This window comes from Petromyzon marinus (genome assembly GCF_048934315.1).
Source record: "Petromyzon marinus isolate PM22_M1 ecotype Great Lakes invasive population chromosome 70 unlocalized genomic scaffold, UKy_Petmar_22M1.pri1.0 chr70_unloc.2, whole genome shotgun sequence".
Taxonomy (NCBI): Eukaryota; Metazoa; Chordata; class Hyperoartia; order Petromyzontiformes; family Petromyzontidae; genus Petromyzon; species Petromyzon marinus.
Genome location: NW_027422604.1, coordinates 235,302 through 257,931, shown reverse-complemented (window position 1 = coordinate 257,931; position 22,630 = coordinate 235,302). Strand labels below are relative to the sequence as shown.

General features: G+C 54.2%; 1 protein-coding gene across 7 annotated transcripts in view; it reads left to right on the top strand.

Annotated features, from left to right (window-relative positions):
- Positions 1 to 22,346, top strand: part of LOC142908100 (uncharacterized) — a 38,665-nt gene extending 16,319 nt beyond the window's left edge. For 5 of the 7 annotated variants that reach the window (XM_076058309.1, XM_076058316.1, XM_076058315.1 and 2 more), the window contains exons 8-12: positions 8,427 to 8,501; positions 10,340 to 10,422; positions 14,526 to 14,694; positions 17,940 to 18,290; positions 19,212 to 22,346. In XM_076058309.1, coding sequence (XP_075914424.1) covers positions 8,427 to 8,501; positions 10,340 to 10,422; positions 14,526 to 14,694; positions 17,940 to 18,290; positions 19,212 to 19,430 — 897 coding nt within the window. In that variant the 3' untranslated portion in view covers positions 19,431 to 22,346. The remainder of the gene's footprint in view (positions 1 to 8,426; positions 8,502 to 10,339; positions 10,423 to 14,525; positions 14,695 to 17,939; positions 18,291 to 19,211) is intronic. The other 2 variants (XM_076058310.1, XM_076058311.1) reach the window with 2 other exon arrangements.
- Positions 22,347 to 22,630: the final 284 nt, after the last annotated feature.

Sequence of the window (22,630 nt, the reverse complement as noted above, 5' to 3'; positions counted from 1 at the left end):
GTCTGTCTGTGTGTGTGTCTGTCTGTGTGTGTGTCTGTCTGTGTGTGTGTCTGTGTGTGTGTGTGTCTGTGTGTGTGTGTCTGTGTGTGTGTGTCTGTGTGTGTGTGTCTGTGTGTGTGTCTGTGTGTGTGTCTGTGTGTGTGTCTGTGTGTGTGTGTCTGTGTGTGTGTGTCTGTGTATGTGTGTGTGTCTGTGTGTGTGTCTGTGTGTGTGTGTCTGTGTGTGTGTGTGTCTGTCTGTGTGTGTCTGTCTGTGTGTGTCTGTCTGTGTGTGTCTGTGTGTGTGTGTGTGTCTGTCTGTGTGTGTCTGTCTGTGTGTGTGTCTGTCTGTGTGTGTGTCTGTCTGTGTGTGTGTCTGTGTGTGTGTGTGTCTGTGTGTGTGTGTCTGTGTGTGTGTGTCTGTGTGTGTGTGTCTGTGTGTGTGTCTGTGTGTGTGTCTGTGTGTGTGTCTGTGTGTGTGTGTCTGTGTGTGTGTGTCTGTGTATGTGTCTGTCTGTGTGTGTCTGTCTGTGTGTGTGTCGGGAGCTGGACCGGTACCGCCTGGATCTATGCGGCATTCAGGAGGTCCGGTGGACCGGCTCTGGCTCCTGCCACCATGAGGGGTGGACAGTCCTCTACTCGGGGCAGCAGACTGCCAAACAACAGGGTGTGGGTCTTCTTTTGAACAAAAGAATGAAGGGGGCGTGGGAGCGTGGCGGTGAGGTGTGGGAAGCTGTAAGCCCCAGGCTACTTTGGGCTCGCCTTCCCATCAACCGGAGGCGAGGAATGGTGGTCGTGGTTACTTATGCCCCCACCGAAGATGAACATCCGTGGAGGGATGCAGGCAAAGCCGATGAGTCAGATGCCTTCTATGACCTCCTGTCACAGGTGCTGGCTAAAGTGGCCCCTCGGGATAGAGTCATCATGTTGGGTGACTTCAATGCCCGAGTTGGTCATGATACTGGCACCTGGTCTGGAGTGATTGGAGGGCATGGGCCAGATCAGCTCAATAACAATGGTAGGAGGCTGCTAGATTTTTGTGCAGCCCATGGGCTTGTAATTACCAACACGCTGTTCCGGCATCGGCGCATCCACACAACATCATGGATGCATGCCGGGTCCAAGCAAGAACATCTGCTGGACTACATAGTGACGGACCAGCGAATGCGAGCCCATGTCCTTGACACCAGGACCTACCGTGGAGCTGATCTGCCCTCTGACCATCGACTAGTCATCTGTAAGATGCGCCTGCCATTCTTCCACTCCGGTGGTGGGTGTACACCCAGGACCCCATTCCAACCTAAAGTGGCCTGGTCTCAGTTATCTGATGAAAGTTGCAAGCGAGAATTTCATCATCGCTTGCGGCTGGGATTGGCATCGTCCCCGACTCCTCCTGATGTCGAGGGTAAATGGGCGAGGTTTAGGACTGTGACTCATGCAGCTGCAATGGCTGCTTTGGGTACGCGGTCCAGACCTCCCCAGACACCCTGGATGACAGAGGAGTTGTTCAGGATGGTTGAGAAAAAGCGACAGGCCCACTGTCATCGGCTACAGAATCCCACGTCAGAGAATGAGGAGGCTTACCGCAGCCTTCGCTCGGAGGTTCGGAGAGCCGTGAGGCGCTGCAAGGATGGGTGGTGGTCGCGGGTTGCTGAGGAGATGGAGTCTGCCTCAGTGGCCCGTGATCACAAATCGCTATTTAACTCCATCAAAAAAGTAACCTGCAGCGCCACACCTATTACCATCATTAGGGGAAAAAACGGTGATCCAATTTCCGACCCCCAGGAACAGGTTCGCAGATTTGCTGAGCATTTCTGTGAGGTCCTGGGGGAGGGAAAATCCCACAGCCAGGAAAACATCGTGGCACAAAGTGAGGATGACCCTGCTGAGGCTGCGGTGCCTCAAATATTGGATGAAGTCACCCCCTGTGAGTGGCTGGCTGAGGTGCCATCTGCTGAGGAAGTATTGAAGGCGATCCGGAGTCTGAGACCAGGAAAGGCAGCGGGCAGAGATGATCTCCCAAGCGAAATGCTGAGGGAGGGTGGCGTTTGTGCACAGACTGCCCTATATGACATCATAACAACAGTCTGGACCACTGGACGGGTTCCGCAGGATTGGAAGGATGCCCTGGTGGTCCCCCTTTTTAAGAAGGGGGACCGCACAGACTGTAACAACTACAGGGGCATCTCACTCCTCAGTGTGCCGGGAAAGGTCCTGGCAAGGATTATTCAGCATCGCCTTGCCAGGCACGCTGAGGAGAGGCTTGCGGAGCCCCAATGCGGTTTCAGGAAAGGGCGGTCCTGCACAGATGCCATATTTTCTGTCCGTCTGCTACAGCAGAGGTGTAGGGAATTCCAACAAGACCTACATCTCTGCTTTATTGACCTGGTCAAGGCCTATGATACCATCAGTAGGCCTGGGCTCTGGGTCGTTCTTCGTGCTTTTGGAGTACCTGACCCTCTGCTCACGATCATTAAGGACCTTCATGATGGTGAGCGGGCCCGGGTAAAACTACGTGGCCGGGAGTCAGAGCCATTCCCTGTACACCTTGGGGTGCGACAGGGATGTCCTCTGGCTCCCACATTATTTAACATCTATTTTGACCACGTAGTTCGTGAAGCCTTCAATAGCTGTACCGGGGGAATCTCCATATGGTACAGATATAATGGGAGGCTAATCGATGCCCGGGTGCGGTCAAGGGATGGCTCCCTATTGCTCAACCACGTTATGTATGCTGATGACTTGGTAATAGCTGCTCAGTCAGAGGAGGAGTTGCAGACGCTGCTGCTGAGACTGGAGCGTGCCACTAAGAGGTGGGGCCTTACCATCAGCCCCACCAAAACTAAGCACCTGCCTGGGTATTTTGTACCATCGGACACTCCACCCCCACAACTCCCAATCGGTGATGGGGCAGTTGTGGAGAGAGTGGAGAGTTTCCCATACCTGGGCAGTGTGCTTATGACTGGCTCCAGTTTAACAGCAGAGGTCTCACTCCGAATCAGTCGAGCGGCAATATCTTTTCATCGGTTGCGTAACGCTGTGTGGAAGCTACCTGGTCTGTCGCTCCGCACTAAGCTTCAGGTCTTCTCGGCCACGGTCATTCCCTCCCTTCTCTACGCTTGCGAAACGTGGACCCCCCTAATGGAACATCTTCGCCGGTTAGAAACATTTAGGCTGACCTGCCTACGATCCATCCTGGGTTTAACCAGACTGGATTGTGTGAGGAGCTCACAAATCCTTGAAAGATCTGGGCAGGGTCCCATCGGTGAGCTCCTCCGGCAGGCAAGGCTGCGATGGCTGGGTCATGTAGCCCGCATGCCCAGCCACCGCATGCCGAAACAGCTTTTGTTTGGCCGGATTGAGGGGGCTAAGCGGGCGCGGCACGGGCTAGAGAAGAGATGGAGTGATGTGGTACAGGAGGACGTGGAGCTGAGTGGACTTGCCGATGACTGGTACCAGCGGTGTCAAGATCGGCCTCTGTGGAGGAGGCTCGTGAAGGATGCTACTGGGCAGTTGGAGGCAGTCGCCCTCCAACAACAACGGAGGGCGGAGGAGCGACGCTCACAACAGCGAGCGGAGCGCCGGGTGGCTAAAGCACAGCAGGTTGGCACAGTAGGGGGCACAGGTGGTGCATCAGCCAGTCATCTCAGTCAGTCGACCCGTGGCACCTGGGTCTGCCCCGTGACCTCCTGCCAGCGGGCGTTCGACACTTCACGTGGCCTCAGGGTGCACATAGCCTGGCACAAGCGTCGTGGTGACGTCACCGCCACTTAGTGGCGAATGGCGGTTGTTGTTGTTGTTGTTGTGTGTGTGTCTGTGTGTGTGTCTGTGTGTGTGTGTCTGTGTGTGTGTGTGTGTCTGTGTGTCTGTGTGTGTGTGTGTCTGTCTGTGTGTCTGTGTGTGTGTCTGTGTGTGTGTGTCTGTGTGTGTGTGTGTGTCTGTGTGTGTGTGTGTCTGTGTGTGTGTGTCTGTGTGTCTGTCTGTGTGTGTCTGTCTGTGTGTGTGTCTGTGTGTGTGTGTGTCTGTGTGTGTGTGTGTCTGTGTGTGTGTGTCTGTGTGTCTGTCTGTGTGTGTCTGTCTGTGTGTGTGTCTGTGTGTGTGTCTGTGTGTGTGTGTGTCTGTGTGTGTGTCTGTGTGTGTGTGTCTGTGTGTGTCTGTGTGTCTGTCTGTGTGTCTGTCTGTGTGTGTCTGTGTGTGTGTCTGTGTGTGTGTCTGTGTGTGTCTGTGTGTGTGTCTGTGTGTGTGTGTCTGTGTGTGTCTGTGTGTCTGTCTGTGTGTCTGTCTGTGTGTGTCTGTGTGTGTCTGTGTGTGTCTGTGTGTGTGTCTGTGTGTCTGTGTGTGTGTCTGTGTGTGTGTGTCTGTGTGTGTGTGTCTGTGTGTGTGTGTCTGTGTGTGTGTGTCTGTGTGTGTGTGTGTGTCTGTGTGTGTGTGTCTGTGTGTGTCTGTGTGTGTCTGTGTGTGTGTCTGTGTGTGTGTGTGTCTGTGTGTGTGTCTGTGTGTGTGTCTGTGTGTGTGTCTGTGTGTGTGTCTGTGTGTGTCTGTCTGTGTGTGTCTGTGTGTGTGTCTGTGTGTGTGTGTGTGTGTGTCTGTGTGTGTCTGTCTGTGTCTGTGTGTGTGTGTCTGTGTGTGTCTGTCTGTGTGTGTGTCTGTGTGTGTGTCTGTGTGTGTGTGTGTGTGTCTGTGTGTGTGTCTGTGTGTGTGTCTGTGTGTGTGTGTCTGTGTGTGTGTTGACCACGTAGTTCGTGAAGCCTTCAATAGCTGTACCGGGGGAATCTCCATATGGTACAGATATAATGGGAGGCTAATCGATGCCCGGGTGCGGTCAAGGGATGGCTCCCTATTGCTCAACCACGTTATGTATGCTGATGACTTGGTAATAGCTGCTCAGTCAGAGGAGGAGTTGGAGACGCTGCTGCTGAGACTGGAGCGTGCCACTAAGAGGTGGGGCCTTACCATCAGCCCCACCAAAACTAAGCACCTGCCTGGGTATTTTGTACCATCGGACACTCCACCCCCACAACTCCCAATCGGTGATGGGGCAGTTGTGGAGAGAGTGGAGAGTTTCCCATACCTGGGCAGTGTGCTTATGACTGGCTCCAGTTTAACAGCAGAGGTCTCACTCCGAATCAGTCGAGCGGCAATATCTTTTCATCGGTTGCGTAACGCTGTGTGGAAGCTACCTGGTCTGTCGCTCCGCACTAAGCTTCAGGTCTTCTCGGCCACGGTCATTCCCTCCCTTCTCTACGCTTGCGAAACGTGGACCCCCCTAATGGAACATCTTCGCCGGTTAGAAACATTTAGGCTGGCCTGCCTACGATCCATCCTGGGTTTAACCAGACTGGATTGTGTGAGGAGCTCACAAATCCTTGAAAGATCTGGGCAGGGTCCCATCGGTGAGCTCCTCCGGCAGGCAAGGCTGCGATGGCTGGGTCATGTAGCCCGCATGCCCAGCCACCGCATGCCGAAACAGCTTTTGTTTGGCCGGATTGAGGGGGCTAAGCGGGCGCGGCACGGGCTAGAGAAGAGATGGAGTGATGTGGTACAGGAGGACGTGGAGCTGAGTGGACTTGCCGATGACTGGTACCAGCGGTGTCAAGATCGGCCTCTGTGGAGGAGGCTCGTGAAGGATGCTACTGGGCAGTTGGAGGCAGTCGCCCTCCAACAACAACGGAGGGCGGAGGAGCGACGCTCACAACAGCGAGCGGAGCGCCGGGTGGCTAAAGCACAGCAGGTTGGCACAGTAGGGGGCACAGGTGGTGCATCAGCCAGTCATCTCAGTCAGTCGACCCGTGGCACCTGGGTCTGCCCCGTGACCTCCTGCCAGCGGGCGTTCGACACTTCACGTGGCCTCAGGGTGCACATAGCCTGGCACAAGCGTCGTGGTGACGTCACCGCCACTTAGTGGCGAATGGCGGTTGTTGTGTCTGTGTGTCTGTGTGTGTGTGTGTCTGTCTGTGTGTCTGTGTGTGTGTGTCTGTGTGTGTGTGTGTCTGTGTGTCTGTGTGTGTGTGTGTGTCTGTCTGTGTGTCTGTGTGTGTGTCTGTGTGTGTGTGTGTCTGTGTGTCTGTGTCTGTGTGTGTGTGTGTCTGTGTGTCTGTCTGTGTGTGTCTGTCTGTGTGTGTGTCTGTGTGTGTGTGTGTCTGTGTGTCTGTCTGTGTGTGTCTGTCTGTGTGTGTGTCTGTGTGTGTGTCTGTGTGTGTGTGTGTGTGTCTGTGTGTGTGTCTGTGTGTGTGTGTCTGTGTGTGTGTGTCTGTGTGTGTCTGTGTGTCTGTCTGTGTGTGTCTGTGTGTGTGTCTGTGTGTGTGTCTGTGTGTGTGTGTCTGTGTGTGTCTGTGTGTCTGTCTGTGTGTCTGTCTGTGTGTGTCTGTGTGTGTCTGTGTGTGTCTGTGTGTGTGTGTGTCTGTGTGTGTGTGTGTCTGTGTGTGTGTGTCTGTGTGTGTGTGTGTGTGTCTGTGTGTGTCTGTCTGTGTCTGTCTGTGTGTGTCTGTGTGTGTGTCTGTGTGTGTGTGTGTCTGTGTGTGTGTCGGTGTGTGTGTCTGTGTGTGTGTGTGTCTGTGTGTGTGTCTGTGTGTGTCTGTCTGTGTGTGTCTGTGTGTGTGTCTGTGTGTGTGTGTGTCTGTGTGTGTGTCTGTGTGTGTGTGTGTCTGTGTGTGTGTCTGTGTGTGTCTGTCTGTGTGTGTCTGTGTGTGTGTCTGTGTGTGTGTCTGTGTGTGTGTCTGTCTGTGTGTGTGTCTGTGTGTGTGTGTCTGTGTGTGTGTCTGTGTGTGTCTGTCTGTGTGTGTCTGTGTGTGTGTCTGTGTGTGTGTGTGTGTCTGTGTGTGTGTCTGTGTGTGTGTCTGTGTGTGTCTGTCTGTGTGTGTCTGTGTGTGTGTCTGTGTGTGTGTGTCTGTGTGTGTGTCTGTGTGTGTGTCTGTGTGTGTGTCTGTGTGTGTCTGTCTGTGTGTGTCTGTGTGTGTGTCTGTGTGTCTGTCTGTGTGTGTGTGTCTGTGTGTGTGTCTGTGTGTCTGTCTGTATGTCTGTCTGTGTGTGTGTGTGTCTGTGTGTGTGTCTGTGTGTGTGTCTGTCTGTGTGTCTGTCTGTGTGTGTCTGTCTGTGTGTGTCTGTCTGTGTGTGTGTCTGTGTGTGTGTGTCTGTGTGTGTGTCTGTGGGTGTCTGTGTCTGTCTGTGTGTCTGTGTGTGTGTCTGTGTGTGTGTGTGTGTCTGTGTGTCTGTGTGTGTGTGTCTGTCTGTGTGTGTCTGTCTGTGTGTGTGTCTGTGTGTGTGTCTGTGTGTGTGTCTGTGTGTGTGTGTGTCTGTGTGTGTGTGTGCCTGTGTGTGTGTCTGTGTGTGTGTGTGTCTGTGTGTGTCTGTGTGTCTGTCTGTGTGTGTGTCTGTGTGTGTCTGTGTGTGTGTGTCTGTGTCTGTGTGTGTCTGTGTGTGTGTCTGTGTCTGTGTGTGTGTCTGTGTGTGTGTCTGTCTGTGTGTGTCTGTCTGTCTGTGTGTGTGTCTGTCTGTGTATGTCTGTGTGTCTGTGTGTGTGTCTGTGTGTGTGTGTGTCTGTGTGTGTGTCTGTGTATGTGTGTCTGTCTGTGTGTGTCTGTCTGTGTGTGTCTCTGTGTGTCTGTCTGTGTGTGTGTGTCTGTGTGTGTGTCTGTGTGTCTGTGTGTTTGTGTCTGTGTGCGTGTCTGTTTGTGTGTCTGTGTGTGTGTCTGTGTGTGTCTGTGTGTGTGTCTGTGTGTGTGTCTGTGTGATTGTGTCTGTGTGTGTCTGTGTGTCTGTCTGTGTGTGTGTCTGTCTGTGTGTGTGTCTGTCTGTGTGTGTGTGTCTGTGTGTGTATGTGTGTCTGTCTGTGTGTCTGTGTGTGTGTCTGTCTGTGTGTGTCTGTCTGCGTGTGTGTGTCTGTCTGTGTGTGTCTGTCTGTTGCGTGTCTCTCTCTCCCAGGTCAGTGCATGGATTTTTTCTCCGGTCGCTCCGCTTTTTCTCTCCACATTGAGGATTAACGTCACCGCGCGTTTTGAGCGATTTGCTGCTGCTGTCAATTTCAAACGCGATAAGCCACTTGCTGACATGTCATTTGTTGATGGCCAGGTCGCTACTGATAAAGAGCTACATAGCTTATAGTTTATAGTTTAAATATCTTGATTTGAAGCTTTCGTGACTGCAGGAATCCACGCTCTGTGGTTCTTTCTGTAAAGTCATCACGTGGTGGGTAGAACTAAAATTAATCAAATCCCGACGTTTCGATGGCAAACACAAGCCGCTTGTGTCGCCATCGAAACGTCGGGATTTGATTTATTTTATTTTATTTCTACCTACCACGTGATGACTTTACAGAAACAACCAAAGATTATGTTTAAATAGCTTGTCATGAACCGCACGTGATCGCGGTACGAATGTGAGTTGGCCTCCTCTTCCACGCGTGGCGACTGTAAACCCCACGTGCTCCGTGTGGCTCTTCCCTCTCCCAAGGTGTTGAGAAAACCGGACGTGGATGAGGTTCCCGAGGATTCTGGGAGGTTCCTAACGGGGCGGAAATACGACAAGGTAGCCAGCCGCCAACGCTGACAGCCTGGGTTCGAGCCCTGGGTCTGGGTGTCTCTCTCAAGGGGTTCACAATGGCCATGTCGGAGACACTGACAGTCTGGGTTCAAGCCCTGGGTCTGGGTGTCTCTCTCAAGGGGTTCACAATGGCCATGTCGGAGACACTGAGAGCCTGGGTTCAAGCCCTGGGTCTGGGTGTCTCTCTCTTTCTCAGGGGGCTCACGATGGCTGTGTCAGAGACACTGAGAGCCTGGGTTCAAGCCCTGGGTCTGGGTGTCTCTCTCTCTCTCAGGGGGTTCACAATGGCCATGTCAGAGACACTGAGAGCCTGGGTTCAAGCCCTGGGTCTGGGTGTCTCTCTCTCTCGCTGCTCACGATGGCCGTGTCAGACACACTGAGAGCCTGGGTTAGAGCCCTGGGTCTGGGTGTCTCTCTCCCAGGGGGTTCACGATGGCCGTGTCAGAGACACTGAGAGTCTAGGTTCAAGCCCTGGGTCTGGGTGTCTCTGTCTCTCAGGGGGTTCACGATGGCCGTGTCAGAGACACTGAGAGTCTGGGTTCAAGCCCTGGGTCTGGGTGTCTCTCTCTCTCTCAGGGGGTTCACGATGGCCATGTCAGAGACACTGAGAGCCTGGGTTCTGCCAGGAGGTGCTACAGCACATGAGCGGACTAATCTGTGCATGCGTGTGTGTGGGCGTGTGTGTACGTGGAAGCTACCTGGTCTGTCGCTCCGCACTAAGCTTCAGGTCTTCTCGGCCACGGTCATTCCCTCCCTTCTCTACGCTTGCGAAACGTGGACCCCCCTAATGGAACATCTTCGCCGGTTAGAAACATTTAGGCTGGCCTGCCTACGATCCATCCTGGGTTTAACCAGACTGGATTGTGTGAGGAGCTCACAAATCCTTGAAAGATCTGGGCAGGGTCCCATCGGTGAGCTCCTCCGGCAGGCAAGGCTGCGATGGCTGGGTCATGTAGCCCGCATGCCCAGCCACCGCATGCCGAAACAGCTTTTGTTCAGCCGGATTGAGGGGGCTAAGCGGGCGCGGCACGGGCTAGAGAAGAGATGGAGTGATGTGGTACAGGAGGGCGTGGAGCTGAGTGGACTTGCCGATGACTGGTACCAGCGGTGTCAAGATCGGCCTCTGTGGAGGAGGCTCGTGAAGGACGCTACTGGGCAGTTGGAGGTAGTTGCCCGCCAACAACAACGGAGGGCGGAGGAGCGACGCTCAGAACAACGAGCGGAGCGCCGGGTGGCTAAAGCACAGCAGGTTGGCACAGTAGGGGGCACAGGTGGTGCATCAGCCAGTCATCTCAGTCAGTCGACCCGTGGCACCTGGGTCTGCCCCGTGACCTCCTGCCAGCGGGCGTTCGACACTTCACGTGGCCTCAGGGTGCACATAGCCTGGCACAAGCGTCGTGGTGACGTCACCGCCACTTAGTGGTGAATGGCGGTTGTTGTTGTGTACGTGTGTGTGTGCGTGCGTGTGTGTGCGTGCGTGTGCGTGCGTGGGGAGCGGTGGTGCAGCGGTTAGCGCTGTGCTACAAACCCAGTGACCCAGGTTTGATTCCCGCTCACGGCCAAGACCGGTGACGATTATCTGAACCGGTCCTGGGCCTCCCCTAGGTCGACTCGGCCTCAAATGAGTACCTGGTGCGGTGTGTAGTAAACATTGCCACTAAGGAGACAAAGGCGGCCGGGCGTGGTGCTGGCCACCCACCCCCTCGTGTGCCGTGCCGGCCTTCATAGGTGCCGCTCGCTAGCAGCACTTGCCCCTACAGTCTGTTAGAGGCTACACGGGGGATTTTTGTCGTTATTTTTTGCGCGTGCGTTCGTGCGTGTAGAGCGAGTGCTGCACAGAGCAGAAGTTCTCACACAGAAGCTGGCACTGTGGCCTCAGGACACACGGAAAAGCGCGCACACAAAGGTACACCTCCATGTCTAGACACCGGGTCTCAGGGTCAGTGTCTAGACACCGGGTCTCAGGGTCAGTGTCTAGACACCGGGTCTCAGGGTCAGTGTCTAGACACTGGGTCTCAGGGTCAGTGTCTAGACACCGGGTCTCAGGGTCAGTGTCTAGACACCGGGTCTCAGGGTTAGTGTCTAGACACCGGGTCTCAGGGTCAGTGTCTAGACACCGGGTCTCAGGGTCAGTGTCTAGACACCGGGTCTCAGGGTTAGTGTCTAGACACCGGGTCTCAGGGTCAGTGTCTAGACACCGGGTCTCAGGGTCAGTGTCTAGACACCGGGTCTCAGGGTCAGTGTCTAGACACCGGGTCTCAGGGTCAGTGTCTAGACACCGGGTCTCAGTGTCAGTGACTAGGGACCAGGTCTCAGGGTCAGTGTCTAGACACCGGGTCTCAGGGTCAGTGTCTAGACACCGGGTCTCAGGGTCAGTGTCTAGACACCGGGTCTCAGGGTTAGTGTCTAGACACCGGGTCTCAGGGTCAGTGTCTAGACACCGGGTCTCAGGGTCAGTGTCTAGACACCGGGTCTCAGGGTTAGTGTCTAGACACCGGGTCTCAGGGTCAGTGTCTAGACACCGGGTCTCAGGGTCAGTGTCTAGACACCGGGTCTCAGGGTCAGTGTCTAGACACCGGGTCTCAGGGTCAGTGTCTAGACACCGGGTCTCAGTGTCAGTGACTAGGGACCAGGTCTCAGGGTCAGTGTCTAGACACCGGGTCTCAGGGTCAGTGTCTAGACACCAGATCTCAGGGTCAGTGTCTAGACACCGGGTCTCAGGGTCAGTGTCTAGACACCGGGTCTCAGGGTCAGTGACTAGGGACCAGGTCTCAGGGTCAGTGACTAGACACCGGGTCTCAGTGTCAGTGTCTAGACACCGGGTCTCAGGGTCAGTGTCTAGACACCAGGTCTCAGGGTCAGTGTCTAGACACTGGGTGTCAGTGTCTAGACACCGGGTCTCAGGGTCAGTGTCTAGACACCGGGTCTCAGGGTCAGTGTCCAGACACCGGGTCTCAGGGTCAGTGTCTAGACACCGGGTCTCAGGGTCAGTGTCTAGACACCGGGTCTCAGGGTCAGTGTCTAGACACCGGGTCTCAGGATCAGTGTCTAGACACCAGGTCTCAGGGTCAGTGTCTAGACACCGGGTCTCAGGGTCAGTGTCTAGACACCGGGTGTCAGTGTCTAGACACCGGGTCTCAGGGTCAGTGTCTAGACACCGGGTCTCAGGGTCAGTGTCCAGACACCGGGTCTCAGGGTCAGTGTCTAGACACCGGGTCTCAGGGTCAGTGTCTAGACACCGGGTCTCAGTGTCAGTGTCTAGACACCAGGTCTCAGGGTCAGTGTCTAGACACCGGGTCTCAGGGTCAGTGTCTAGACACCGGGTCTCAGGGTCAGTGTCTAGACACCGGGTCTCAGTGTCTAGACACCGGGTCGCAGGGTCAGTGTCTAGACACCGGGTCTCAGGATCAGTGTCTAGACACCGGGTCTCAGGGTCAGTGTCTAGACACCGGGTCTCAGTGTCTAGACACCGGGTCTCAGGGTCAGTGTCTAGACACCGGGTCTCAGGGTCAGTGTCTAGACACCGGGTCTCAGGGTCAGTGTCTAGACACTGGGTCTCAGGGTCAGTGTCTAGACACCAGATCTCAGGGTCAGTGACTAGACACCGGGTCTCAGGGTCAGTGTCTAGACACCGGGTCTCAGGGTCAGTGTCTAGACACCGGGTCTCAGGGTCAGTGTCTAGACACCGGGTCTCAGTGTCAGTGTCTAGACACCGGGTCTCAGGGTCAGTGTCTAGACACCGGGTCTCAGGGTCAGTGACTAGACACCGGGTCTCAGGGTCAGTGTCTAGACACCGGGTCTCAGGGTCAGTGTCTAGACACCGGGTCTCAGGGTCAGTGTCTAGACACCGGGTCTCAGGGTCAGTGTCTAGACACCGGGTCTCAGGGTCAGTGTCTAGACACCAGATCTCAGGGTCAGTGACTAGACACCGGGTCTCAGTGTCAGTGTCTAGACACCGGGTCTCAGTGTCAGTGTCTAGACACCGGGTCTCAGGGTCAGTGTCTAGACACCGGGTCTCAGGGTCAGTGACTAGACACCGGGTCTCAGGGTCAGTGTCTAGACACCGGGTGTCAGTGTCTAGACACCGGGTCTCAGAGTCAGTGTCTAGACACCGGGTCTCAGGGTCAGTGTCTAGACACCGGGTCTCAGGGTCAGTGTCTAGACACCGGGTCTCAGGGTCAGTGTCTAGACACCGGGTCTCAGGGTCAGTGTCTAGACACCGGGTCTCAGGATCAGTGTCTAGACACCAGGTCTCAGGGTCAGTGTCTAGACACCGGGTCTCAGGGTCAGTGTCTAGACACCGGGTGTCAGTGTCTAGACACTGGGTCTCAGGGTCAGTGTCTAGACACCGGGTCTCAGGGTCAGTGTCCAGACACCGGGTCTCAGGGTCAGTGTCTAGACACCGGGTCTCAGGGTCAGTGTCTAGACACCGGGTCTCAGTGTCAGTGTCTAGACACCAGGTCTCAGGGTCAGTGTCTAGACACCGGGTCTCAGGGTCAGTGTCTAGACACCGGGTCTCAGGGTCAGTGTCTAGACACCGGGTCTCAGTGTCTAGACACCGGGTCGCAGGGTCAGTGTCTAGACACCGGGTCTCAGGATCAGTGTCTAGACACCGGGTCTCAGGGTCAGTGTCTAGACACCGGGTCTCAGTGTCTAGACACCGGGTCTCAGGGTCAGTGTCTAGACACCGGGTCTCAGGGTCAGTGTCTAGACACCGGGTCTCAGGGTCAGTGTCTAGACACTGGGTCTCAGGGTCAGTGTCTAGACACCAGATCTCAGGGTCAGTGACTAGACACCGGGTCTCAGGGTCAGTGTCTAGACACCGGGTCTCAGGGTCAGTGTCTAGACACCGGGTCTCAGGGTCAGTGTCTAGACACCGGGTCTCAGTGTCAGTGTCTAGACACCGGGTCTCAGGGTCAGTGTCTAGACACCGGGTCTCAGGGTCAGTGACTAGACACCGGGTCTCAGGGTCAGTGTCTAGACACCGGGTCTCAGGGTCAGTGTCTAGACACCGGGTCTCAGGGTCAGTGTCTAGACACCGGGTCTCAGGGTCAGTGTCTAGACACCGGGTCTCAGGGTCAGTGTCTAGACACCAGATCTCAGGGTCAGTGACTAGACACCGGGTCTCAGTGTCAGTGTCTAGACACCGGGTCTCAGTGTCAGTGTCTAGACACCGGGTCTCAGGGTCAGTGTCTAGACACCGGGTCTCAGGGTCAGTGACTAGACACCGGGTCTCAGGGTCAGTGTCTAGACACCGGGTGTCAGTGTCTAGACACCGGGTCTCAGAGTCAGTGTCTAGACACCGGGTCTCAGGGTCAGTGTCTAGACACCGGGTCTCAGGGTCAGTGTCTAGACACCGGGTCTCAGGGTCAGTGTCTAGACACCGGGTCTCAGTGTCAGTGACTAGGGACCAGGTCTCAGGGTCAGTGTCTAGACACCGGGTCTCAGGGTCAGTGTCTAGACACCGGGTCTCAGGGTCAGTGTCTAGACACCGGGTCTCAGGGTCAGTGTCTAGACACCGGGTCTCAGGGTCAGTGTCTAGACACCAGGTCTCAGTGTCAGTGTCTAGACACCGGGTCTCAGGGTCAGTGTCTAGACACCGGGTCTCAGGGTCAGTGTCTAGACACCGGGTCTCAGGGTCAGTGTCTAGACACCGGGTCTCAGGGTCAGTGTCTAGACACCAGATCTCAGGGTCAGTGACTAGACACCGGGTGTCAGTGTCTAGACACCGGGTCTCAGGGTCAGTGTCTAGACACTGGGTCTTAGTGTCAGTGTCTAGACACCGGGTCTCAGGGTCAGTGTCTAGACACCGGGTCTCAGGGTCAGTGTCTAGACACCGGGTCTCAGGGTCAGTGTCTAGACACCGGGTCTCAGGGTCAGTGTCTAGACACCGGGTCTCAGGGTCAGTGTCTAGACACCAGATCTCAGGGTCAGTGACTAGACACCGGGTGTCAGTGTCTAGACACCGGGTCTCAGGGTCAGTGTCTCCACTCCCGGTTGTCCGTTCAGCCGTGCCTGGGACTCCCGGCGTGATGACCGCTCCGCTGTGGAGGCCGTGCCGGACGCCGGTGAAGAAGCGCCGGGAGCCGGCACAGCCCCAGGCGCGTGGGCACGCAGCTCCAACTTCGGCGGCAAGCAGTGGAATGAGGCCTCGCAGCCCTGCCGTGGAGCGTTCCAGGTAGCACGCCTGATTAGAACGCGGGTACTCTGTGGGTACTCTGTGGGTACTCTGTGGGTACTCTGTGGGTCTCTGTGATGTGTCTGTGATGTGTCTCTGTGAGTGTCTCTGTGATGTGTCTCTGTGATGTGTCTCTGTGTGTGTCTCTGTGATGTGTCTCTGTAAGTGTCTCTGTGTGTGTCTCTGTGTGGGTACTCTGTGAGTGTCTCTGTGTGTGTCTCTGTGTGTGTGTCTCTGTGAGTGTCTGCGTGTGTGTCTCTGTGTGTGTTTCTGTGTGTGTGTCTCTGTGAGTGTCTCTGTGTGTGTCTGTGTGTGTGTCTCTGTGAGTGTCTCTGTGTGTGTCTCTGTGTGTGTCTGTGTGTGTGTCTCTGTGTGTGTGTCTCTGTGATGTCTCTGTGATGTCTCTGTGAGTGTCTCTGTGTGTGTCTCTGTGAGTGTCTCTGTGAGTGTCTCTGTGTGTCTCTGTGATGTCTCTGTGTGTGTGTCTGTGAGTGTCTCTGTGAGTGTCTCTGTGTGTGTCTCTGTGTGTGTTTCTGTGATGTCTCTGTGAGTGTCTCTCTGTGATGTCTCTGTGTGTGTCTCTGTGAGTGTCTCACTGTGATGTCTCTGTGAGTGTCTCTGTGTGTGTCTCTGTGTGTGTCTCTCTGTGTGTCTCTGTGATGTCTCTGTGTGATGTCTCTGTGATGTGTCTCTGTGTGTGTCTCTGTGATGTGTCTCTGTAAGTGTCTCTGTGTGTGTCTCTGTGTGGGTACTCTGTGAGTGTCTCTGTGAGTGTCTCTGTGTGTCTGTCTCTGTGAGTGTCTGTGTGTGTGTCTCTGTGAGTGTCTCTGTGAGTGTTTCTGTGTGTGTCTCTGTGTGGGTACTCTGTGAGTGTCTCTGTGAGTGTCTCTGTGATGTGTCTCTGTGAGTGTTTCTGTGTGTGTGTCTCTGTGTGTGTCTCTGTGTGGGTACTCTGTGGGTACTCTGTGGCTACTCTGTGTGTCTCTGTGATGTGTCTCTGTGAGTGTCTCTGTGAGTGTTTCTGTGTGTGTCTCTGTGTGGGTACTCTGTGTGGGTACTCTGTGAGTGTCTCTGTGAGTGTCTCTGTGTGTGTCTCTGTGATGTGTCTCTGTGTGTGTCTCTGTGATGTGTGTCACTGTGTGTGTCACTGTGTGTGTCACTGTGTGTGTGTGTCACTGTGTGTGTCTCTGTGTGTGTCTCTGTGTGTGTGTCTCTGTGAGTGTCTGCGTGTGTGTCTCTGTGTGTGTTTCTGTGTGTGTGTCTCTGTGAGTGTGTCTGTGTGTGTCTGTGTGTGTGTCTCTGTGAGTGTCTCTGTGTGTGTCTCTGTGTGTGTCTGTGTGTGTGTCTCTGTGTGTGTGTCTCTGTGATGTCTCTGTGATGTCTCTGTGAGTGTCTCTGTGTGTGTCTCTGTGAGTGTCTCTGTGAGTGTCTCTGTGTGTCTCTGTGATGTCTCTGTGTGTGTGTCTGTGAGTGTCTCTGTGAGTGTCTCTGTGTGTGTCTCTGTGTGTGTTTCTGTGATGTCTCTGTGAGTGTCTCTGTGAGTGTCTCTGTGTGTGTCTCTGTGATGTCTCTGTGTGTGTCTCTGTGTGTGTCTCTGTGTGTGTCTCTGTGAGTGTCTCTGTGAGTGTCTCTGTGTGTGTCTCTGTGTGTGTTTCTGTGATGTCTCTGTGAGTATCTCTCTGTGATGTCTCTGTGTGTGTCTCTGTGAGTGTCTCACTGTGATGTCTCTGTGAGTGTCTCTGTGTGTGTCTCTGTGTGTGTCTCTCTGTGTGTCTCTGTGATGTCTCTGTGTGATGTCTCTGTGTGTGTCTCTGTGTGTGTCTCTGTGTGTGTATCTGTGTGATGTCTCTGTGAGTGTCTCTGTGAGTGTCTCTGTGATGTCTCTATAATGTCTCTGTGAGTGTCTCTGTGAGTGTCTCTGTGTGTGTTTCTGTGTGTGTATCTGTGTGATGTCTCTGTGAGTGTCTCTGTGAGTGTCTCTGTGATGTCTCTGTAATGTCTCTGTGAGTGTCTCTGTGAGTGTCTCTGTGTGTGTCTCTGTGTGTGTCTCTGTGTGATGTCTCTGTGAGTGTCTCTGTGATGTCTCTGTAATGTCTCTGTGAGTGTCTCTGTGAGTGTCTCTGTGTGTGTCTCTGTGTGTGTTTCTGTGTGTGTCTCTGTGAGTGTCTCTGTGAGTGTCTCTGTGATGTCTCTGTGAGTGTCTCTGTGAGTGTCTCTGTGTGAGTGTCTCTGTGTGAGTGTCTCTGTGTGAGTGTCTCTGTGTGTGTCTCTGTGTGTGTGTCTCTGTGTGAGTGTCTCTGTGTGATGTCTCTGTGTGTGTTTCTGTGTGTGTGTCTCTGTGTGATGTCTCTGTGTGTGTCTCTGTGTGTGTGTCTCTGTGTGAGTGTCTCTGTGTGTGTGTCTCTGTGTGATGTCTCTGTGTGTGTCTCTGTGTGTGTGTCTCTGTGTGTGTCTCTGTGTGTGTCTCTGTGTGATGTCTCTGTGAGTGTCTCTGTGATGTCTCTGTAATGTCTCTGTGAGTGTCTCTGTGAGTGTCTCTGTGTGTGTCTCTGTGTGTGTTTCTGTGTGTGTCTCTGTGAGTGTCTCTGTGAGTGTCTCTGTGATGTCTCTGTAATGTCTCTGTGAGTGTCTCTGTGAGTGTCTCTGTGTGTCTCTCTGTGTGTGTTTCTGTGTGTGTCTCTGTGAGTGTCTCTGTGAGTGTCTCTGTGATGTCTCTGTGTGAGTGTCTCTGTGTGTGTCTCTGTGAGTGTCTCTGTGAGTGTCTCTGTGAGTGTCTCTGTGTGAGTGTCTCTATGTGAGTGTCTCTGTGTGTGTGTCTCTGTGTGTGTCTCTGTGTGTGTGTCTCTGTGTGAGTGTCTCTGTGTGATGTCTCTGTGTGTGTTTCTGTGTGTGTGTCTCCGTGTGATGTCTCTGTGTGTGTCTCTGTGTGTGTGTCTCTGTGTGAGTGTCTCTGTGTGTGTGTCTCTGTGTGTGTCTCTCTGTGTGTGTCTCTGTGTGTGTCTCTGTGAGTGTCTCTGTGTGTGTCTCTGTGAGTGTCTCTGTGTGTGTGTTTCTGTGATGTCTCTGTGTGTGTGTCTTTGTGAGTGTCTCTGTGATGTCTCTGTGAGTGTCTCTCTGTGTGTGTCTCTGTGTGATGTCTCTGTGTGTGTCTCTGTGTGTGTTTCTGTGTGTGTGTCTCTGTGTGTGTCTCTGTGAGTGTCTCTGTGTGTGTGTCTCTGTGATGTCTCTCCTGCGACCCTTCGTAGGCAGTGGTGGGGGTCGACGCTCGAGCGGCCAGGGGTCTTGGATTTTGGGGTGCGAGGAAATCGGCTGTGCCGGCTGTGTCGGCTGTGCCTGTGCCGGCTGTATCGGCTGTGCCGGCTGTGCCGGCTGTGCCGGCTGTATCGGCTGTGCCGGCTGTGCCGGCTGTGCCGGCTGTGTCGGCTGTGTCGGCTGTGCCGGCTGTGCCGGCTGTATCGGCTGTGCCGGCTGTGTCGGCTGTATCGGCTGTGCCGGCTGTGCCGGCTGTGCCGGCTGTGCCGGCGGTGGCGACGGCTGTGCCGGATGAGGGGAGGAGGCTGGAGTCCCCCGGCAGCAGGCAGCGGCCTCACCACAAGGTGCCGGTGGTGTGGGGTCGCGACCCCTAGCCCCGACCTTCCACCCCCGACCCCCACCCCTGACTACCCCAAGCCCCCACCCCAACCCCCACCCTCACCCTTGATCGCCCCCACCGTTGACCCCTGACCCCCCACCAAGCCCCCCCCCCCCCCCCCCCCCCCCCCGTGTGCGTGCCATAGTGGGGGCGCTGCCGCTCACACCAACAGCACTTGCCCCCACAGGCTGTTAAGGCTGCACGGGGGATCTTTGTCTTTCTGTGTGTGTGTGATGTGTGTGTGTGATGTCTGTGTGTGTTGTGTGTGTGGTGTGTGTGTGGTGTGTGTGTGATGTGTGTGTGGTGTGTGGTGTGTGTGGTGTGTTTGTGGTGTGTGTGGTGTGTGTGTTGTGTGTGTGGTGTGTTGTGTGTGTGTGTTGTGTGTGTGGTGTGTGTGTGGTGTGTGTGTGTGTTTTGTGTGGTGTGTGTGTGGTGTGTGTGGTGTGTGTGTTGTGTGTGGTGTGTGTGGTGTGTGTGTGTGGTGTGTGTGTGTGGTGTGTGTGTGGTGTGTGTGTGATGTGTGTGTTGTGTGTGTGGTGTGTTTGTGGTGTGTGTGTTGTGTGTGTGGTGTGTTGTGTGGTGTGTGTGTGGTGTGTGTGTGTTTTGTGTGGTGTGTGTGTGGTGTGTGTGTTGTGTGTGGTGTGTGTGGTGTGTGTGTGTGGTGTGTGTGTGTGTGTGGTGTGTGTGTGTGTTTTGTGTGGTGTGTGTGTGGTGTGTGTGGTGTGTGTGTTGTGTGTGGTGTGTGTGGTGTGTGTGTGTGGTGTGTTGTGTGGTGTGTGTGTGGTGTGTGTGTGTTTTGTGTGGTGTGTGTGTGGTGTGTGTGTTGTGTGTGGTGTGTGTGTGTGGTGTGTGTGTGTGGTGTGTGTGTGTGTGGTGTGTTATTTAGGAGCGTGCATCCGTTCGTCTGTCCCACGCTCAGCCCTGCCCCTGGCCTTGTCCCGAGCAGGAGGGACCCCGGCTTCCGAGGGGCAATGCCGGCCGGCTGGGGGCATTCCCTCCGTGTCGACCTCCGGCCGCAACAACGACAACAACAACAACAACAACCACCGCATCCACCGCTACAGCAGCGCTGCCACAGCCACAGCTTGCCCCGGACATGCCCTGAGCTTCGCCTGCCCCCTTCGACCTGAGGGGATCACGCGGAATGCCCTTCGTGTGTGTGTGTGTCTGTGTGTGTGTCTGTGTGTATGTATATCTGTGTGTAATGCCCTTCGTGTGTGTGTGTGTCTGCGTGTGTGTCTGTGTCTGTGTGTATGTATATCTGTGCGTAATGCCCTTAGTGTGTGTGTGTGTGTCTGTGCCTAATGCCCTTCGTGTGTGTGTGTGCATAATGCCCTTAGTGTGTGTGTGTGTCTGTGTGTATGTATATCTGTGCGTAATGCCCTTAGTGTGTGTGTGTGTGTCTGTGCCTAATGCCCTTCGTGTGTGTGTCTGTGTGTAATGCCCTTCGTGTGTGTGTGTGTCTGTGCGTATTGCCCTTCGTGTGTGTGTCTGTGTGTGTGTGTGAGGAGCGATAGTGTAGCGGTTAGCGCTACGCTGCGCTATGAACCTGGTGATCCAGGTTTGATTCCTGCTCACGGCCAACACCAGTGACGATTATCTGAACCGGTCCCGGGCCTCCCCTAGGTCGACTCAGTACCTGGTGCGGTGTGTAAACATCGTCACTGGGGAGACAAAGGCGGTCGGGCGTGGTGCTGGCCACCCACCCCCTCGTGTACCGTTTCGGCCTTCATAGGTGCTCGCTAACAGCACTTGTCCCTACAGTCTGTTAAGGCTATACGGGGGATCTTTGTGTGTGAACGCCACGTAATGCCCTTCGTGTGTGTGTGTGTACTACACGTAATGCCCTTCGTGTGTGTGTGTGAACGCCACGTAATGCCCTTCGTGTGTGTGTGTGTACAACACGTAATGCCCTTCGTGTGTGTGTGTGTACTACACGTAATGCCCTTCGTGTGTGTGTGTGTACTACACGTAATGCCCTTCGTGTGTGTGTACTACACGTAATGCCCTTCGTGTGTGTGTGTGTACTACACGTAATGCCCTTCGTGTGTGTGTACTACACGTAATGCCCTTCGTGTGTGTGTGTGAACAACACGTAATGCCCTTCGTGTGTGTGTGTGTACTACACGTAATGCCCTTCGTGTGTGTGTACTACACGTAATGCCCTTCGTGTGTGTGTGTGTACTACACGTAATGCCCTTCGTGTGTGTGTGTGTACTACACGTAATGCCCTTCGTGTGTGTGTACTACACGTAATGCCCTTCGTGTGTGTGTGTGAACAACACGTAATGCCCTTCGTGTGTGTGTGTACAACACGTAATGCCCTTCGTGTGTGTGTACTACACGTAATGCCCTTCGTGTGTGTGTGAACAACGCATAATGCCCTTCGTGTGTGTGTGTACTACACGTAATGCCCTTCGTGTGTGTGTGTACAACACGTAATGCCCTTCGTGTGTGTGTGTGTGTACTACGCGTAATGCCCTTCGTGTGTGTGTGTGAACAACGCATAATGCCCTTCGTGTGTGTGTGTACTACACGTAATGCCCTTCGTGTGTATGTGAACAACACGTAATGCCCTTCGTGTGTGTGTGTGTGTGTACTACACGTAATGCCCTTCGTGTGTGTGTACTACACGTAATGCCCTTCGTGTGTGTGTGTGAACAACACGTAATGCCCTTCGTGTGTGTGTGTGTACTACACGTAATGCCCTTCGTGTGTGTGTGTGTACTACACGTAATGCCCTTCGTGTGTGTGTGTGAACAACACGTAATGCCCTTCGTGTGTGTGTGTACTACAGATAATGCCCTTCGTGTTTGTGTGTGTACTACACGTAATGCCCTTCGTGTGTGTGTGTGTGTGTGAACAACACGTAATGCCCTTCGTGTGTGTGTGTGTACTACACGTAATGCCCTTCGTGTGTGTGTGTGTGAACAACACGTAATGCCCTTCGTGTGTGTGTGTACTACAGATAATGCCCTTCGTGTTTGTGTGTGTACTACACGTAATGCCCTTCGTGTGTGTGTGTGAACAACACGTAATGCCCTTCGTGTGTGTGTGTGTACTACACGTAATGCCCTTCGTGTGTGTGTGTGTACAACGCGTAATGCCCTGCTCGACTGCCCTTGTACCATAGTTGAAATGCCCTGACCTGCCCTTCAACAACCCTTAATCACACGCAATGCCCTGACCTGCTGCCCTGCAGAGTACATGAATGATATTTACTGCCCTGCAATGTGGATTACAGTCACGCTCTGCTGCCCTTCGCTGCCCTTGTATATTATGCCCGGGCATGCCCTCCGTGGACTGCCAATCTGCCCATCACACATGCGAAACGTATGCCATGTCCTGAACTGCCCTTTAAGGGTTATAGTTGACTGCCCTGCCTGCCCTGCCCTTGTATAAAGCATCACACCCTGACCTGCCCTCGAATGCCCTTTGATGATATTCATACTTGGCTCCAGAATGCATGCCGGTTGTGACGTGTAATGCCCTGAGCTGCCCTACGTGACGTGTAATGCCCTGCGCTGCCCTACGTGATGTGTAATGCCCTGCGCTGCCCTACGTGACGTGTAATACCCTGCGCTGCCCTACGTGATGTGTAATGCCCTGCGCTGCCCTACGTGACGTGTAATGCCCTGCACTGCCCTACGTGACGTGTAATGCCCTGCGCTGCCCTACGGGATGTGTAATGCCCTGCGCTGCCCTGTGTGATGTGTAATCCCCTGCGCTGCCCTACGTGACGTGTAATGCCCTGCGCTGCCCTACGTGACGTGTAATGCCCTGCACTGCCCTACGTGACGTGTAATGCCCTGGTGGCCAACTACAAGAAACGTCTGACCTCTGTGATTGCCAACAAGGGTTTTGCCACCAAGTACTAAGTCATGTTTTGCAGAGGGGTCAAATACTTATTTCCCTCATTAAAATGCAAATCAATTTATAACATTTTTGACATGCGTTTTTCTGGATGTTTTTTGTTGTTATTCTGTTTCTCACTGTTCAAATAAATCTACCATTAAAATGATATACTGATAATTTCTTTGTCAGTGGGCAAACGTACAAAATCAGAAGTGTTAAGTCTATGGGCAGTGTTGAGTCTATGGGCAGTGTTGAGTCCATGGGCAGTGCTGAGTCTATGGGCAGTGTTGAGTCTATGGGCAGTGTTGAGTCTATGGGCAGTGCTGAGTCTATGGGCAGTGTTGAGTCTATGGGCAGTGTTGAGTCTATGGGCAGTGCTGAGTCTATGGGCAGTGCTGAGTCTATGGGCAGTGTTGAGTCTATGGGCAGTGCTGAGTCTATGGGCAGTGT